This window comes from Sabethes cyaneus, chromosome 3 (assembly GCF_943734655.1).
Source record: "Sabethes cyaneus chromosome 3, idSabCyanKW18_F2, whole genome shotgun sequence".
Lineage (NCBI taxonomy): Eukaryota > Metazoa > Arthropoda > Insecta > Diptera > Culicidae > Sabethes > Sabethes cyaneus.
The window spans coordinates 101,125,492-101,141,198 of NC_071355.1; the positions used below are offsets into that span (position 1 = coordinate 101,125,492).

The 15,707-nt window shown below is 37.6% G+C and overlaps 1 protein-coding gene across 1 annotated transcript in view; it reads left to right on the plus strand.

Annotated features, from left to right (window-relative positions):
* The first annotated feature begins 466 nt into the window (after positions 1 to 466).
* Positions 467 to 15,707, plus strand: part of LOC128739935 (cardioacceleratory peptide receptor-like) — a 45,009-nt gene continuing 29,768 nt past the window's right edge. The window contains exons 1-2 of the mRNA XM_053835436.1: positions 467 to 634; positions 856 to 951. Of these exons, the coding sequence (XP_053691411.1) occupies positions 467 to 634; positions 856 to 951 (264 nt within the window). The remainder of the gene's footprint in view (positions 635 to 855; positions 952 to 15,707) is intronic.

A 15,707-nucleotide genomic window follows, 5' to 3' on the forward strand; every position in this document is an offset into this window, starting at 1 on the left:
CAAGCTAAGCTAGCGGTTTAACACGAAAAAAAGGTTCTGCCAGAAAACATTTCCAACTGCCTGCCTGGCTGTGGCCAGTTCCGCAGCTGCAGAATGACGGTACGGGTAGTAATATTTTTACGATCACATCAAATTCTCCTGCTCAGTGGGTGCTGGTGCGACAGTGGTTGCTCATCTGGGAAAATCTGTTGCTGCCAGTGGTTCAACCGTAACCGATTGGGACCTCAATTCTGCTTGGTTGCCCAATCTTTCCACCAAGCTGATCGCAACGATGATGATGCAGATCATGATGACCCATTTCTTACTGTTAAAAATCATGGAAATATTAAGACACCGTTTGACAGTCCAAACTGCAACGTTTTTATTTCTTCCGCTGTAATATTGAAATATTTTATTTTCCTGATTTCGAAAGAAGTGGCACAAAGCAAGTGAAAAACAGCACATAAATTGGACTCCGATGCATGATATGAATGTTATGCAAGAAAATTTAGTAATAAGTGATGTAGAGGTGCCTCAGTTATTCGGGGACCACAGTGCAAACCATTTGGGAGAGAAATTTTCCACCAACCAAGGAATCACCGCTGGAATGGATGTTGAGATTAATGGTACCGAGTATGCTTCGAAAGTCGAGCAAGTAAGTTATTATTATTCCTTGTTTTTAGTATGCATAAAAAATCGCGTTGTCCTTTCGGCATCGGTTAACGTATATTAACGGTTTCAGTTTGCTTATAGGTTTCTGTCTAAGCACCTTTCATTTAACACAAGCGAAGTAATGTTTGCACTTTGTTAAACCATTTTTGTCCTCTGTCGTTTGTTTGTCCCTGGTTTGTTTGAACTCTCTTCCTATATTTTCAGGTGGTTTCATCTGAGCTGGAATACACTACCATGAAAGCAAACGCTTCAATCCAGAACAGCACAGAACAAGTTTTTGATAACTTCTATTTCTACGAGGTAATTGTAATGTAAATAATTGTTATAGTTATTAATCTAACCCATGCTCTTGAATTTTCACCTATTTTGACATTTATGAGTTGCATTGCAAAAATGAGTATTTTATATACACACTGATAGTTTGAAATATTTTTCATCAAGAATTAAACTTGAACCATTGGAAAACAAGTGTCCTTTTTATGAAACGACAATCCCTAATATGTCATATAAACATTTGTTTGAAAACTTTGTCGCAGAATACTCCCAATGAATGTGTGGCTATCCTTTATTACTATTAAATACCAACCACAACAGACAATAAAAACTGTGGATTACCTGTGCGTTCGTAATAACAGGGTGGGTTAAAATCAATATCCAATTTAACCCACTTCAATATACAATTTGCGGCGATACTTTGGGAAAATTTTCGGTTAATGAAACGATATTACAGTGCATAATTAAAAATTCACTGGCCGATAGACAGTGTGTCGTAAAAGAAAATGAAAAATCAATTTTTAATTTTAGTAACAGTATATTCGTTCGGTGCTATTGAATGTGTACTGCATGACAGTTCAATATTCATTTTAATTCATATTCTACAGTAATCCAACATTAGATAAACCGAAAGAGATAATATGATCCATAATTGGAATAAACTCATACTTAATTGCGTTCGTTCATTTCAGGTTGAGGTTTATCTTTTTGTATTTTTTAATGAAACGGAGTGCTTGTAAAAGACCTATTAATGCAGAATTCAATGCCCCGCCAAATTCCTTTTCGTGTACCTATAAATGTTTATGATGAAATTCAAATGGGGTTATATTTAGTTATGTTATGTTATATATTCATTTAATAGAAACTAGACAATTGATATAATGATTCAAGTGGAAGTGAAATCAAGCATCATATTTTGTTGTATGGCAAAGGCAAATTTTATGAATATGAGTTACGAGGTATTTTTTTAATAATCTTCTATAGCTTCTGCGAGGAAGCAATTTGGTTCCATTGTTCTTCATATTTTGCATCGATAAGATTTGTATACTGCCGCCACCTGTACGTCGGTGAGTTACGCTGAGAAATTCAAGTTACTGTTGTTTTCTAGTAATAGCACGACGGGGCATATCGGAGTGTGTACCGTTCCTCAATTTAAGTTTCTATTGGCAAAATAGTGGGACTTATTTCATATAATGGACATGGTCATTGAAGGATTGACAAAAGGAGCGGCGGTCCCATTTAAATTACTTACTTACTTACTTAAGTGGCTGTACTTACTTAAGTACTGTTGAACGAGGTTTCTCCATGTAATTCGATTGTGGGCTACCGCTCTCCAATTCTTCGGACACCGAGTGCTATCCACCAGATCTCGCTCCACCTGGTCTAACCATCTTGCTTGCTGTGCTCCTGGTCGTCTTGTTCCTACCGGTATTAAGACGAACACCTTTGCAGGGTAGTTGTCCAGCATTCTTGCAACATGCCCTGCCCATCGTATCCGTCCAGCTTTAGCCAATTTTGGGTACAGGGTTTGCCAAAGTGCTGCGCGAGTTCATGGTTCATCTGCCGTCTCCATACTCCTTTCTCCATTACGCCGCCGAAGATTGTTCGAGCATTGTCCATGTTTCATGCCCGTGAAGAACAACTGGTCTAATAAGCGTGTTGTACAGGTACTTAGTCTGCTCAACCGTGCTTGTGAAGCCCATAGTAAGCACGACTTCCACTGATAATAGCCCCCGAATCTCATAGCTGGTGTCATTGTCCGCCGTTACCAGTGAGCCAAGATAGACAAATTCGTCGACAACCTCAAACTCATCGCCGTCGATCAATATACTAAACTGCCCAAGCGGCGTCGGTCGGCCTCGGTTCCGCTGGCCAGCATGTATTTTGTTTTAGACCCAGTTAAGTGGGGAGATCAAAATAAGAAAAAGAGTTTGTTTCTTTTGCATTATGGAGATTTCCGGAGAGGAAATAGTTGAACAGGTGGTTGTTAGGCCACTCAGTTAGCTTCAAGGTACGATGCTAGTCTAACAAGCCAGTCGTCGTCTGCTCGAATCTCAGCTGGGCGCTGCTGCTAGAGTCAGTAGGATCGTTGCACTAGCCCCGTAACTGTCCTGTACTCTAATAACCGGCTGCGAGGTCTGTCGATAAAAAAGGGTAAGGTTCCCAGTTTTAAAATAAATGACGTAGTTGTAAACTTATTTAAAGTGATTGACTTGATGCTATCTCAACTTTGAATGAATGTACATTGTTTTACAATTCGGAGTAAGCAAACCAAAAGAGTACCTATGGGTATTCTCTTTGTATTTTAAATTTTTGTAACGGTAGTTTTTTACAATTAACGTACTGCCGTGAATCGCATACCATATCCATTTTCTATGGAGTTTCCTACATAGATGGGACTGTTATGCGATTCACGGCAGAGTAGGGGACGGTAGAAGAAAGTAATGAAACAGAGATATTGAAGTTCCACACAGAACGGGAACAAGGCGTGAAGGGGAACGAGTGAAAAATTAGGTAAGGGAAGATCATGGAAGCAATGCTTAAGAAGTTGTTACCGGAATATTTTACCCAAGCTAGAGGATCCGGGGATTAAACCAAGCTATATTTGGAGCCAATTATAGCCGGATTCGAACGTACACGTCCTCTCAGGTCCTGTGGATCGCCGGTAGTGGTGAATTTTTGAACCAGAGCGCACTGGACAAAACTAAGACTTCACAACCCCCTTACTGAGCGTGGGACGTACTTCAAACTCCACCAAGACTGGCGAGTTGAGTTATTTTTAGACACAAATTTTAGCTTGCGAAAGCAGTTTATAAAATCAAGAACGCTAGTAACGTGGCCAGGAGAAGTCGCGTCGTCGACATCGCGACCCAAGCATCCGTTTCTACTGAACGTCATTTCCGTTGGACATCAAGCAGTAGTCGATGGAGAGTTCGCCCTGCTGGGTGGATAGACGCTGCGGCCGTCGCCAACAGAGCCCGCAGTCGTCCGCTGTAACATCGAACAGCACCCACATCGCAGACAATAGAAGAGATATTGCCGCAAGTCTCCGTAGTAGCAGCAGTCTGTAAGTACAGATCTTTTGTAATCTCCGTGCACATGTGACAAGCCGGCTCAATGGAGCCGTAGAATATGAATCGAACGAATTAGGCAGAGGCAGTGTCGATACCGGTAAATAAGAAGAACACACACACACAATTAGGGCAGAGTTAGACAATTAGACCATATGAAAATTGTAGCGCGCAGTGAAAAATAAAATGTAACGAATGAAAATTCAAATTTAGCCAATTGTTATATGCCCGGTTTGATCGCCATATGCCTGAAATATTTCTGAGGTTCTTATGTGTCGCATGAGTATGTTGTCGCGTTTCGAAGGATAGAAAAATTATGTGAAGCAAGCTGCTAAGTTTGAATCTTCCCATGCGGTCAGGTCCTCTCGTGTCGAGTGGCGGAAACTCTGATCTAGGGTGAAGTTGGTGATGATGGTCGTTGGTAGGGTTCGCAAATAAGACTTGCCTGGGATAGTCTAGAAGAAGGCCAACCGTTCTTTGAACCTTTTTAAAGGGACAGCATTTCGACCTAACTCCGTTAGAGTCTCAAGCTGGGCAATCAAACGTGATGATTGGTGCTTAAATGAGATAAGCCAATCGTTGGTAAATCCCCGCCGGCACCTGCAGGGGGGAAGCCTCTATCTAGGTTTATTTATTTTCCTAGATCTACTGACCTCTATTACCTTCCTTCAGTTGGGTCACCCCTTGCGAAATGATACTTTCTACGAAAAGATTTTCCGTGAAATGTACATCCCGCGTAAGGTTTATCGCGAAATGGTTAAACTTTCCGTACAAAAGTTAAGAATTTGAAATAAGGTCTAAAATAAAAAAAATAAAACTCAGAAACAATAACAGAGAGCAGGGCGGCCAGTTTATACAAGTTTTTGCATATTTATGGTTGCCAGTTGTACAAATAAAAAACTAACCCCGTTAGTTTGCATGAGGAATCGTTCAAATTAGCGGGGAGACGCGGTATATTTGTTAAGGTGATTCTATTATGATGTTTACCTTTGTCGAAAAAGTTTCATTCTTTAAGTATACTACATTACAAGCCTGTGCCACTTAATGGTTCAGTGATAAAACTAGAAACAGCATTTTAAATATACACCATTATTTCATCACTAGCCAAAAAGGCTTTAGAAGCTATATTATGTTTTCGAGCAGCAAACAAGCTTAAAGTAGCAAACTAATATATTTATATCATGTCTAGCATGTTAGCAGAAGATTGCGCCATTGGGGTTAGTGTGAACTTTCTTTAGCCCGAGTTGAACAAATTAAATTGAATTCATGGTTCCTTGCAAAAGTATAGTAAACTAACCGGATTTGGGGTACCACGGCCAGCAAAAGCAGGAACGTAAATTTCCTAGAAAAGGCTGATAGTGTTATCAACTCGATTCCAACTGAGCGACATTGTGTTGAAAGAGGAAAGCTAGTACGCTTTCCAAAAGCTTGTTTTATTATACCGTGACAGACGCTGACTTCGTTGTCGCTGCCACTGTCGGAAATGAACTAGAAAAAGGTCTTTAATGTTGAAGACATCGACTCGCACAGGAGGTGGGAGGTAAGTAAGCATGGTGGTTAGGGTGTACTTGATGTACCCATACTTTCCAACTTCTGTATGAGAAGCTAAGCCAGAAGTTTGCAGTTGAAGCGTGGGAAAATAGGTACTTCCGAGCGAAATTTATTTTCGGGATAATAGTGACATTAATCCTTTTAGCACACGTGTGTAACTTAGGGTTTCGCTAGGGTAGAAGAGTTGTTCCTTGCTACTACGATGGCAACACGTCGTACGCATCCAACGACCGCTCGTTCGGTGGCAGAAGTCGATAAAAATCACATTATGTCTAGACGGGTTTCATAAATTGTTGGGAAATATGATACGATTAAGGTAAGCGCGACGATGTAATAGTGCAACGGTGAATTGCGACCACAGCGGTGGAAAGTTATGATAAACCGATTCGCTAGTAGAGGCTATTTTTGTTTATTTGCATTTATTGTCACAAAAATTAACATACAGAATAATACTGTTTTTCAAATACAGTAGACTCTCAGAAAAGTTAATCGATTGGGGAATGGGTCGATTAACTTTTCCGAAATATTAACTTTTCTGAGTAGTCCTAAAAGTCATTGAAAATGATAAATACAAAAGCGAACAATGCATTCCGGGATATAGGATACATATTTTTATGTATCTGGAAGTTGTAATGGAAAGAAATATGTAGCAATATCTTTATAAAATAATATTTAGTTTCGAAAAAGTTTTTTATAAAATAATACCTTTCAGTAAGTTTAAAATAGTCGGTTACACTAGTTTACTTTTGTTTTTTCGTAGTCTGCGACTATGTTTTGCTTAAAAATAAGCGTTCGCGCTTATTTTTAGTTCCTTGCTGTTCGTTGTTTTCCATATAAAATTCAATCTGAGTTTGCGCTTTTCCAGTATGTTTGCGAAAATGCTGAAGTAATTATATGCCCGTATTGAACTATTGTTGCAACTGTCCGATACAAGAGTTTTATTTAATCCCAGTTATGATGCGACTCTATGAAACTGTGGAAAGGTGACAATAAGCCGAAAAATAAGAAATAAAGATAGAAGGTAAACACACGTGTGTGAAGAAACGGTTGGACAACCAATAAATTCAAACTCTCAGAAAAGTTAAGGCAAAAATTAACTTTTTAGAGCGTTGCTTGAGAACTGATATACACTTAACTTTTCTGAACAATTAACTTTTCAGAGAGTTAACTTTTCTGAGAGTCTACTGCATATTAATTTTCATTTGTTTTTTTACAAAACGAAACAACGACGATAATACAAACAATTTTCAATACCTGCCCTAACAAAATTGAAAGCAAAATATTTGATTTGTTAAAAAAACATATTCATTATATTGATAAATGTCGACGAATTTGTTCAGCAAACGGAAAACGTGGAATGCTGTGATAAAAGAAAATATAATTTGTTATACCAAATGAGAAATGTCAAGTAAATGAACTAGAACGGGATATAGAAATAAACTTAACACTGCTGAAAATGAACATATATCGCAATATATTTGCCTATCGATAGAGTAATAGGAGTAGTGTTTGCTATTTTGCTAGTCTTGTGATTAATGATTCAGTTCAGCACATCAGACAAATCTTAGTGCAAATGTACAGATAGTAGGCAAAATGGTCGAAACAGGGAAAATTTTGACAAAAATCAAACGGACATAAATTCTATGAAAAAGACAGTCATTCAAATATGGTATTATAGGCGACTTCATCTTCCATCTACTCTTTATAAAACGAATTAATAATTTGAAAGTTTTTCAGGGCGAAATACCTTTACGTCTTATTGAAGTCAAGGTATTTTCATGATTACAAGTTTCCTATTCCCGATTCTGTAGAAATCAATTACTCGAGAAGTTATAATCAATGCAGATTTATCATAATAAATCAATACATATCAAATTCTCATTCTGTTTTAAGCTTAAAATATGCTAACAGTAGCGGATCGTATTTGAATGCAGAACCATTGACGGTCATTCACCGCTAGTTAACTATTATGTACGTTTATTGTTGGATTTATTCTGCCTAAGCACACACTAAGTTCTGCCTCGTGCAGCGCAAATAGTTCATTGAAAACAACGGTACTGTAGGTTGTACTGCCGCCAGTAAAGTACTGTGCCTGCTAAACGACAATAAATTCCGTCAATTTCGTTGATCGAATAATAAACTTTGTCCGGAACCGGTGAAAGATAGAAAAGACCGACTTCTTTTCATACCGTTATATACACAACTCACGGTTTTGCTGTAATGAAACTGTCGTATTGCAATAGGAAACTTCTCGACAAATTGGTTATAATGAATTGCTGTTTCTTCTTGTACGGCAGACGGCGAAATTGGTAGGGTGCTACTAATTTTTATAAAAGTTTATCAATAAAAATCTAATCACCTTTCGAAGTGAAATTTTGCATTAACTGTCGAAAAAATGGGAATTTGAGTAGCTATGTAACTCTGTGGGTGTTAATAAATCTCTCAAATACCGTAACCGAGAGACACTCACGAGTACGCGGTAAAGACAAATCTTATTGAAAACACGTGCATCTTATAAAATTCCTAAATGTGCAACGAACCGTTGCAACCATCATTGAAGTCCATGTAATCGTCGGGCCCATTTAGAGTAATCTAATGCAATAAAACTCGGTTGCATCTAATAGGAAGCAGAACATGCAAATGCTGTCGTGCGCAAGGCGATTCGAAGAAAAAAGCTTATTTGCATTCAAAATAAAATTGGCTTTGGATATCACTGTACTTATTTCCCGTGAATAGGATTGTTCTTGATTATTTTTCTAATTGAATGCAGTGAGGACAAATTGAAATTGGACGGTGCATGGAAATCGTAAATTGACATGTCTTTATTGGTTTAGGCTGGCAGACGGCATTAATTATTATCAACGAATAATGTACATAGGCTCTATAAAAGGTTCTTTATTTATCATAGGATTATTACACCTAACTATTTGACAAAAAAACTCAGAATTTCGAAAGAATTATTCTTGTTTGGCAAAATACAACAAAGTAGTTGAAAAGTTGAAAGTACTGCGATCAAAAAAGAGGAACACTCCGAGAAAAGCACAACATGTGACACTTTTCAACACTTTTGCGAATTTAAGAGCGAGTAATTCTAAATTGTCATTTTCAATACTTATTTGTGCTCAACACTCAGCCTGAAAAGAATGAAGATTTAAAAGCACCACCTGTTATAACAGCACAATTTGAATTATAAAAGCTTTTTAACTTACAAATGACCCAGTTCGTGGACTGACAGTTTAACGATCATCTCACTGCATCTTGCTATAACCTTGCAACAATGCTATCGCAGGTTTGCAAAGAAACAGTCAATTGGGGCGCTAATTAAATGAAGCATCCCTAATCAATTATGGTTAAAAACGTTATTAGAGCTCGTGTGTGATCTCTTACTATCTGAGTCGCGATGAACTATTAAGATTAGTACAGTATCACTGATTGTAAGATAAAAAATCAGAAGGGTTGTATACAAGACGCAACCGCACGTAGGATTACGCAGGATTACATAAGTCTCCTTAGTAGCATTTATCCATACATGTAATAATACGATTCTTCATGTACAGTAAACAGTATTCAGTATTCGGACAGCAGCACATGCATTTTTCTTTTGATAATATTGATCAGTGTTTTTGCAAGGAATTTTAACTCATATTTTTACCTTTGTTATAGTATATAACAAAGGTTTAGAAATTGGTCGAAAAACACGAAACTGATCCGAGGCCCGGAGGGCCGAATCACATATACCAATCGATAGAGCTCGACGAACTGAGCAATGTCTGTGTGTGTGTGTGTATGTGTGTGTGTGCAGCTCATTTTCTATCGCCTGTTTCTCGGATATGGCTGAACCGATTTATGCGTTATTAGTCTCATTTGAAATGTATTATTGCCTAGTATATCACTATTGAATTGCTTCGTGGTCCGATGCTTCGTTTAAAAGTTATAAGCAAAAATGTGCAAACCACGTGACACGATTTTCTCCGGAACCACCGATTTCAATGATCTTAATACCAAATGATAGCTCTTGCTAAATTATAAAAATTTTCAGGCAGTTTTATTGAAAACAAACAAGTAGTTTAAAAGTTATGCTTAAAAACGTGTTTTGACAAGGTAATAATTATCGCCTGTTTCTCAGAGATGGCCAAGCCGATTTATGCGCTATTAGTCTCATTTGAAAGGTAATATAGCCGGATAGATCACTATTGAATGGTTTTTTGATTGGACTTTTAGTATGAAAGTTATGAGCAATTGAAGTTACACGTTAAAATTTTCAATACTTTATAGCGATTTTAACCAAGATAATGTATCTAGTTTCAATTGTTTTAGTATTAAACGAGAGGTCTTAACACTGCAAATGTATTTACCAAATTTCATAAGGATTGATTCTACTGGTCAAAAGATATTTAAAAATGATTGATGAAATTTATTCAAGAAAATCTTAATGACCAAACCTTTAATGGGACCAAACCTCAAAAACAGAATAATATAGTAAAAATGTGTAATTTTTCAACGGGTGTTTCTTTGCAGCAGTTAATTAATAAAATATAGCACATTTTCTTACACTTTTAGGGTGACCGTGAAACCGCTTAAAAGGGTGACACAAATTTTTATTTTTTAAACGCGTCCAAAAAAATAGCGTAGAACACACTAAAATAAGCAACTTTGTTGCAAATAGTAACTAGCTATCTCTTACTGGTTGCGAAATTTAATGATTTGTTTAAAGAAACTAGTTTAAATTCAAGCAAAGCAAAGTCATGGGTGTAAACGTCCTTCAGAACTTGACCCTTCTTTATCGACAGACTTCGCAGCCGGTTATTAGAGTACAGGAAAATTACGGGCTAGGGCAAAGATCCTATTAACTCTGTAACGGCACCGATCAGTCGAGATTCGAACATACGACGATTGGCTTGTTAGGCTAGCATTGTACCCCAAGACTACTTTAAACAGCCACTTTAAAATCAGTTCTGCTCAAAAATTCTGTACACGCTGTTTTCATTGCTTTCATATGTTCTATAAAGTTATTTAGTAGGTTAAAATACACACTGAAGATTGTTTATCGCTAGGATGCATATGGGTGATAACTAGCACAGCATTAACAAACAGTTGAATTAAGTTCCGAAGACGATATCTCGATATCTGTATGATCATTTCCAGCTCAAAACGCTAAAAAAGGCATTTTTTACTCGACTATTTTCGATTGGAATTGGAATTTGAATGTGAAAATAGTTTCTTTCTAAACCTAATATTTGACGAGCAACATTTCAAAAGGTACAATGTGCAAATGAAAGATTCTCTTTGCATCTCGTCTCTTACGCTTATTACGGCGGCATAAATGCACTTGAATGCGTCTATTTTGCATGAAACGGTTACTGGTGTTATTGGAAAGCTTAACCTTTAGAATAATTGGGCTGAAATGTATTTACGCCACCGTAATAAGCATTAGAGAGGAAACGCAAAGAGAATCTCTCATTTGCACATTGGACCTTTTGACATGTTGGTCGAGATTTCCATGTTTACACGGAGAATAAAAATGTAGTTTCAACCATATTTATGGTTGTTTTACGCACAAACAAAAATTTCGTTTTGTTTCAAACTGAAATGTATGATTGAAATGAAAATATTTATTGCTATATCAATGTTAACTTCAAATTTAAAAATACTTTACAGTTAATTCAAAACTGTTATTTTCTTGATTCAAACAGAATCTCGTTTTGAAACAACAATATGTTCAGGTTGTTATAAAAATATTTTATTGAGGCTTAAAGCAACAATCATTTTGTTCGAAACAAACTGGAGCTTTTTCGCTCCGTGTATCTGTAAGTAAAAAATAAAAAGGTTTGACAAAACGGATCTTTTTTTAAAAACGGGGGTATTACCACTAATCGTATCAATCGGCACCAAATTTAAGATTTTTCCTTTCTGACCTAAAATAAACAATCTGACAAAATTTGGTTCAAATCCGATTACACGGTTATCGGATACTTTGCATGTGTTGACTCTAATAGATAATTTTTAGATTTCACATCTGAATAACTTGAGAATGGCTGGGCCTAAGAAACAGTTTATATATGAATTTAGTTCAAAGTGGTACGTATATAATTTGACTCTGACAGTTTTATGAAAATTATAAATTCAAATACAAAACGAAAATAATATTTGTGCTGGAAATGCCCATATCAAATGACATATAAGATGGTATAACAAAGGGTCTTTTCACCACTAGGTGGATTAAATCGGGTTTTTTACGTGAGGAAACGCTCAATGCCAGGCATACTAAGATGTATCGCTACATCACGTGGCACAGTGTGAGACTCTAACCCACTAAAAACCTCACAGGCGTCTGACCTTAACCCCCCGGAACTACCGTTAAGTATTACTTCGGGGGGAGGCTGTGTCTGTACACCCTGATCCGGAGATGACGGCCGTCATAACGTCCACACCTTCACATTCACCCTCGCAGGGTTCTGCCATTCTTGTTGCTACTACATTTTCCTTCACCGTCGACTTTCCTTGCACCTGTCGAGACATGTACCGATCCAAAGATGGCGACCGTCATGACTTCCATCTCCTCACGACCACACTCGCAGGGTTTCTTGTTGGGCTCAGCACTTCTCCGTCGAGTTCGCCACTGTACTTCCACTTCACCTGTCTAGACGCAAACCGATCCAGGGATAGCGACCAACATAACATCCATCCTCTCACGGCTAGACCTCTATACCGCAGTATTGATGATGGCACACTAGCCAGCAGTCTCCGCTTGCTACTACTCGGCTCGTAACAATTCGACATGATTCTGGCTATCGAATTGATAGCCTCCGCCGCCTTCTCGCAAGCGTAGTCGACCTGGCATTTGAAGTCAGGTTTCATTCTCGGTTTTTGCACAGCAGATGCTCATTTGACTGTTACGCCTCAACGAAACAGAATTCGAAAAATTAATTCTGCTTTGACAAGCGAATGGTCGTGGGTTCGAATCTTAGTAGAATCAGGTCATTCGATGTCAAAGTGACTCTAGCATGGGTTTATTCTCTGGCCCCTCATCACCCTTCCTTCATGCTGAGTTCTACATTATCCCGAAGACGCTTCTTATGGTTAGTATACTGGTATATGAGGACCTAATGAGGTAATGGTTCTGAACCTCAGGAGGACTCACCAGTGCTAACTATAACGAGGCGAAACAGGTTTGGTATAGTAGGACATGTATACAAGCATGGGTAAAACCCTCAACACATAAGCACGCATAAAAAAAATATAAGCTTATCGTTTACTCAGTAACGATAAAGCACAGAAATGAAGTGCAGAATACAGCATACACCCGGGCAATATTACAATAGATCAATAATGTTGTGGTCAAAGTGATAAGCCCATAAAAAAGGCGTATGTTTTTTTGAATCGTCTATTCAATTTTACCACAAATGTTAACAATATACACGCATAATGCTCTGTACAAGTAGATTAATCTCCCTAGTTATCCATAAGTTACTCATCCGTATTATATGGACCTCAAATTAAATCAATTCAATTTTATATTGACACAGAACCAACATGGATCATGTACAATATAGCCCAATATGGATGTTTAATTTGTTTACTGTATTTATGGAATTGAATGAAAATGAATCACATTCTTGCCCTCAATAATGCAATATTTATTACTAAGCATCACATTTGCTAAATTGCAGATCTTACAATGTGCATAGCTGTCAAGCTGTTCGCATACGATAAGTTCCGAAAGTCCGGATACGGCAATTTTATAGGCCTAGTTTAAACCACTGCCTAGATTTCATCGGTCGGAGGCACGAAAATGTGTTAATTGGCTTTATATGAAATCGCAGCGGTCATAAATCGATTTGCCTAAGCGGCAATAACTTACCATCGGCAAAGCAATCTTCTAGCGTTCCGCGGCATCCGAGCGTCTTGAAACGCGGCACGTTTTACCAAGGCAAAAACTGGCGCATCTTGTTGAATCGAGATGTTTGTACCATTCTTTTATCAAGAAATTTTGCTTGAAAATGATGTAACATCTAAAAATAAAAAGCGAAAGCAACTTCAAATTTAATTAGTAAAAAAAACTCCAACGTTTCTGAAAAAAAAATATATTTTTGATTTAGTTGAAAATCAATCCTGATAGTAGTCACTTTATTCACCATATCTAATATATTGTCTACTATATGTACGTACCATAGAAAAGTTAAGTATGCAAGCTAGGCAATGTAACTGCTAGCTGGATGAATTGAGTTTTATGGCATAGCAAACGGTTCATTGGCCATCTTCGGGGCAAGCGAAAAAGTACGGAGATCCCCGCAAAGCGGTTGCGTCAGGTTTATTTATTGCTTTTATTAATTAGCACAAAATCATCACATTGCGATCTTTAACCCTCCCCCACAAGCGTGCGTGCGTGCGTCGTGCAGGATTAGGATTGCGACTTCAACTGACTTGCTGATGAGTGGCTATACACTTTGGTTTGCGACAGCGTATCTCGTTGTATAATTGGAAGAGAATGAGCAATTCGAAGAGTTAATTTCATTCTCTATTTCAATAATTTTGGAGGGCAATTTATGTTTGACATGTTAAGTGGTAAGATTTGTTGGAGGTTTGTGATGAATGTTGCCTGATTCATATTTGGACGACCGTTTGAGTAATTGCTCGGGCTGCAAGATATGCTGACTATAGCATACAGAATAAATGGATGTTTTGTCTGGTTCGTGGAATGCAATTCAGACCGTATTATAGTGCTGAAGAACGTCAGGCAACGAACCAGCCAGCTATGTGCGAATAAATTATATACATTTGTCGTTAAAATCCAAACGTACTATGAAAGGTTACTGGCTTGAAAGTTTTCCATCGATAATAACGCCATGCTCCTTTGCAATATAAAACTTTAAAGAGTGCCATTAATGACAGCTGAAATGGTGTTTTCTGCTACAAAATATCATCAAAGCTCAAAGTTGCTATTTGTTAACTTATGTGATACAACGATTGTAGAGATCACCTCTATCTAGGTTTATTTATTTTCTTAGATCTGCTGACCTCTATTAATTTCCTTCAGTTGGGTCACCCTTGCGAAATGGTACGTTCTACGAAATGATTTTCTGTGAAATGGTATTCTGCGAAACTGTATTTTCCGCGTTATGGTCAACCGAGAATTGGTGTTCCGCAAAATGATATTCGGCGAAATGGTTTGTAATGATGGCGAATATTTAAATGCTATCCGCTTTATTTTATCAGGCTAAGCAATGGGGGGAGTTGTTTTCTATTTTACTGTAAGGAAAATTTGTATATTAAAACGCCCATGAACTCCTCAGAAACTTACAAAACTCGAGATTGTGATAAAGGTCATCCGAGATTCAGGATTTGTGTACAACACAGTTTTATCCCGCCGTTGCGAGTTAGCTCGGTATCACATTCTACAACAACAAATAATCACGAAACAATCAAATGTTTACTTCTGATTTGTTAGTTTTTAGATTTCCATCTCCTGCATTCATATATTTGTATTCTTTTCGCCAGTTATGATTACTCGAAGATTCGAAATTCAAGGCTCGCATGTTATCATAATACATTTGCAGAGCTGTTTAGAAATGCGTTGATTTAAATATATTTTTATCCATATTACGGACATGGACATTGTTTAACTTTAGGCAAGATCAATTTTTATTTTACACAGCTGTTAGCTTTTTGGCTACTGAAACACGGTCCATTAGTTTCTGCTACGATATGTGAAATCTTCTTTATGTTCTGGTTTAAACAGTGCACATGCTTCAATTATCAAACGATATTACAATTTTCCTAATATATAGACAGACGAACGTATAAATTTGGTTTTCCAATGTCGAGGTTTGATGTGTTCATCATGTTAGAATAACTAATTACAATAAAAAATCATTGCGACGGAGCAATACGTTAGGAAAAAAATCTTGTGCTTCTTATAGCCAAAATAAGAATCACAACTAGTGTGCTCCATGCTACAATAACTAAGAAGATTTAATGCAAACGATAAGCTTCCTTTGGAATGTCGTTGCAATTTTTAAGGCAACAAGTCGCAGCTTGTTTCTTTTGTAATGCATGGCGGTCAATGTTCCCGTCATCCGGTTGTGCACCAGTAAAGCAGTGTAGCCTAGAGTAGTGTGGATCACACTGAGATTCGTGGTATAGATATTGGACACCAATATC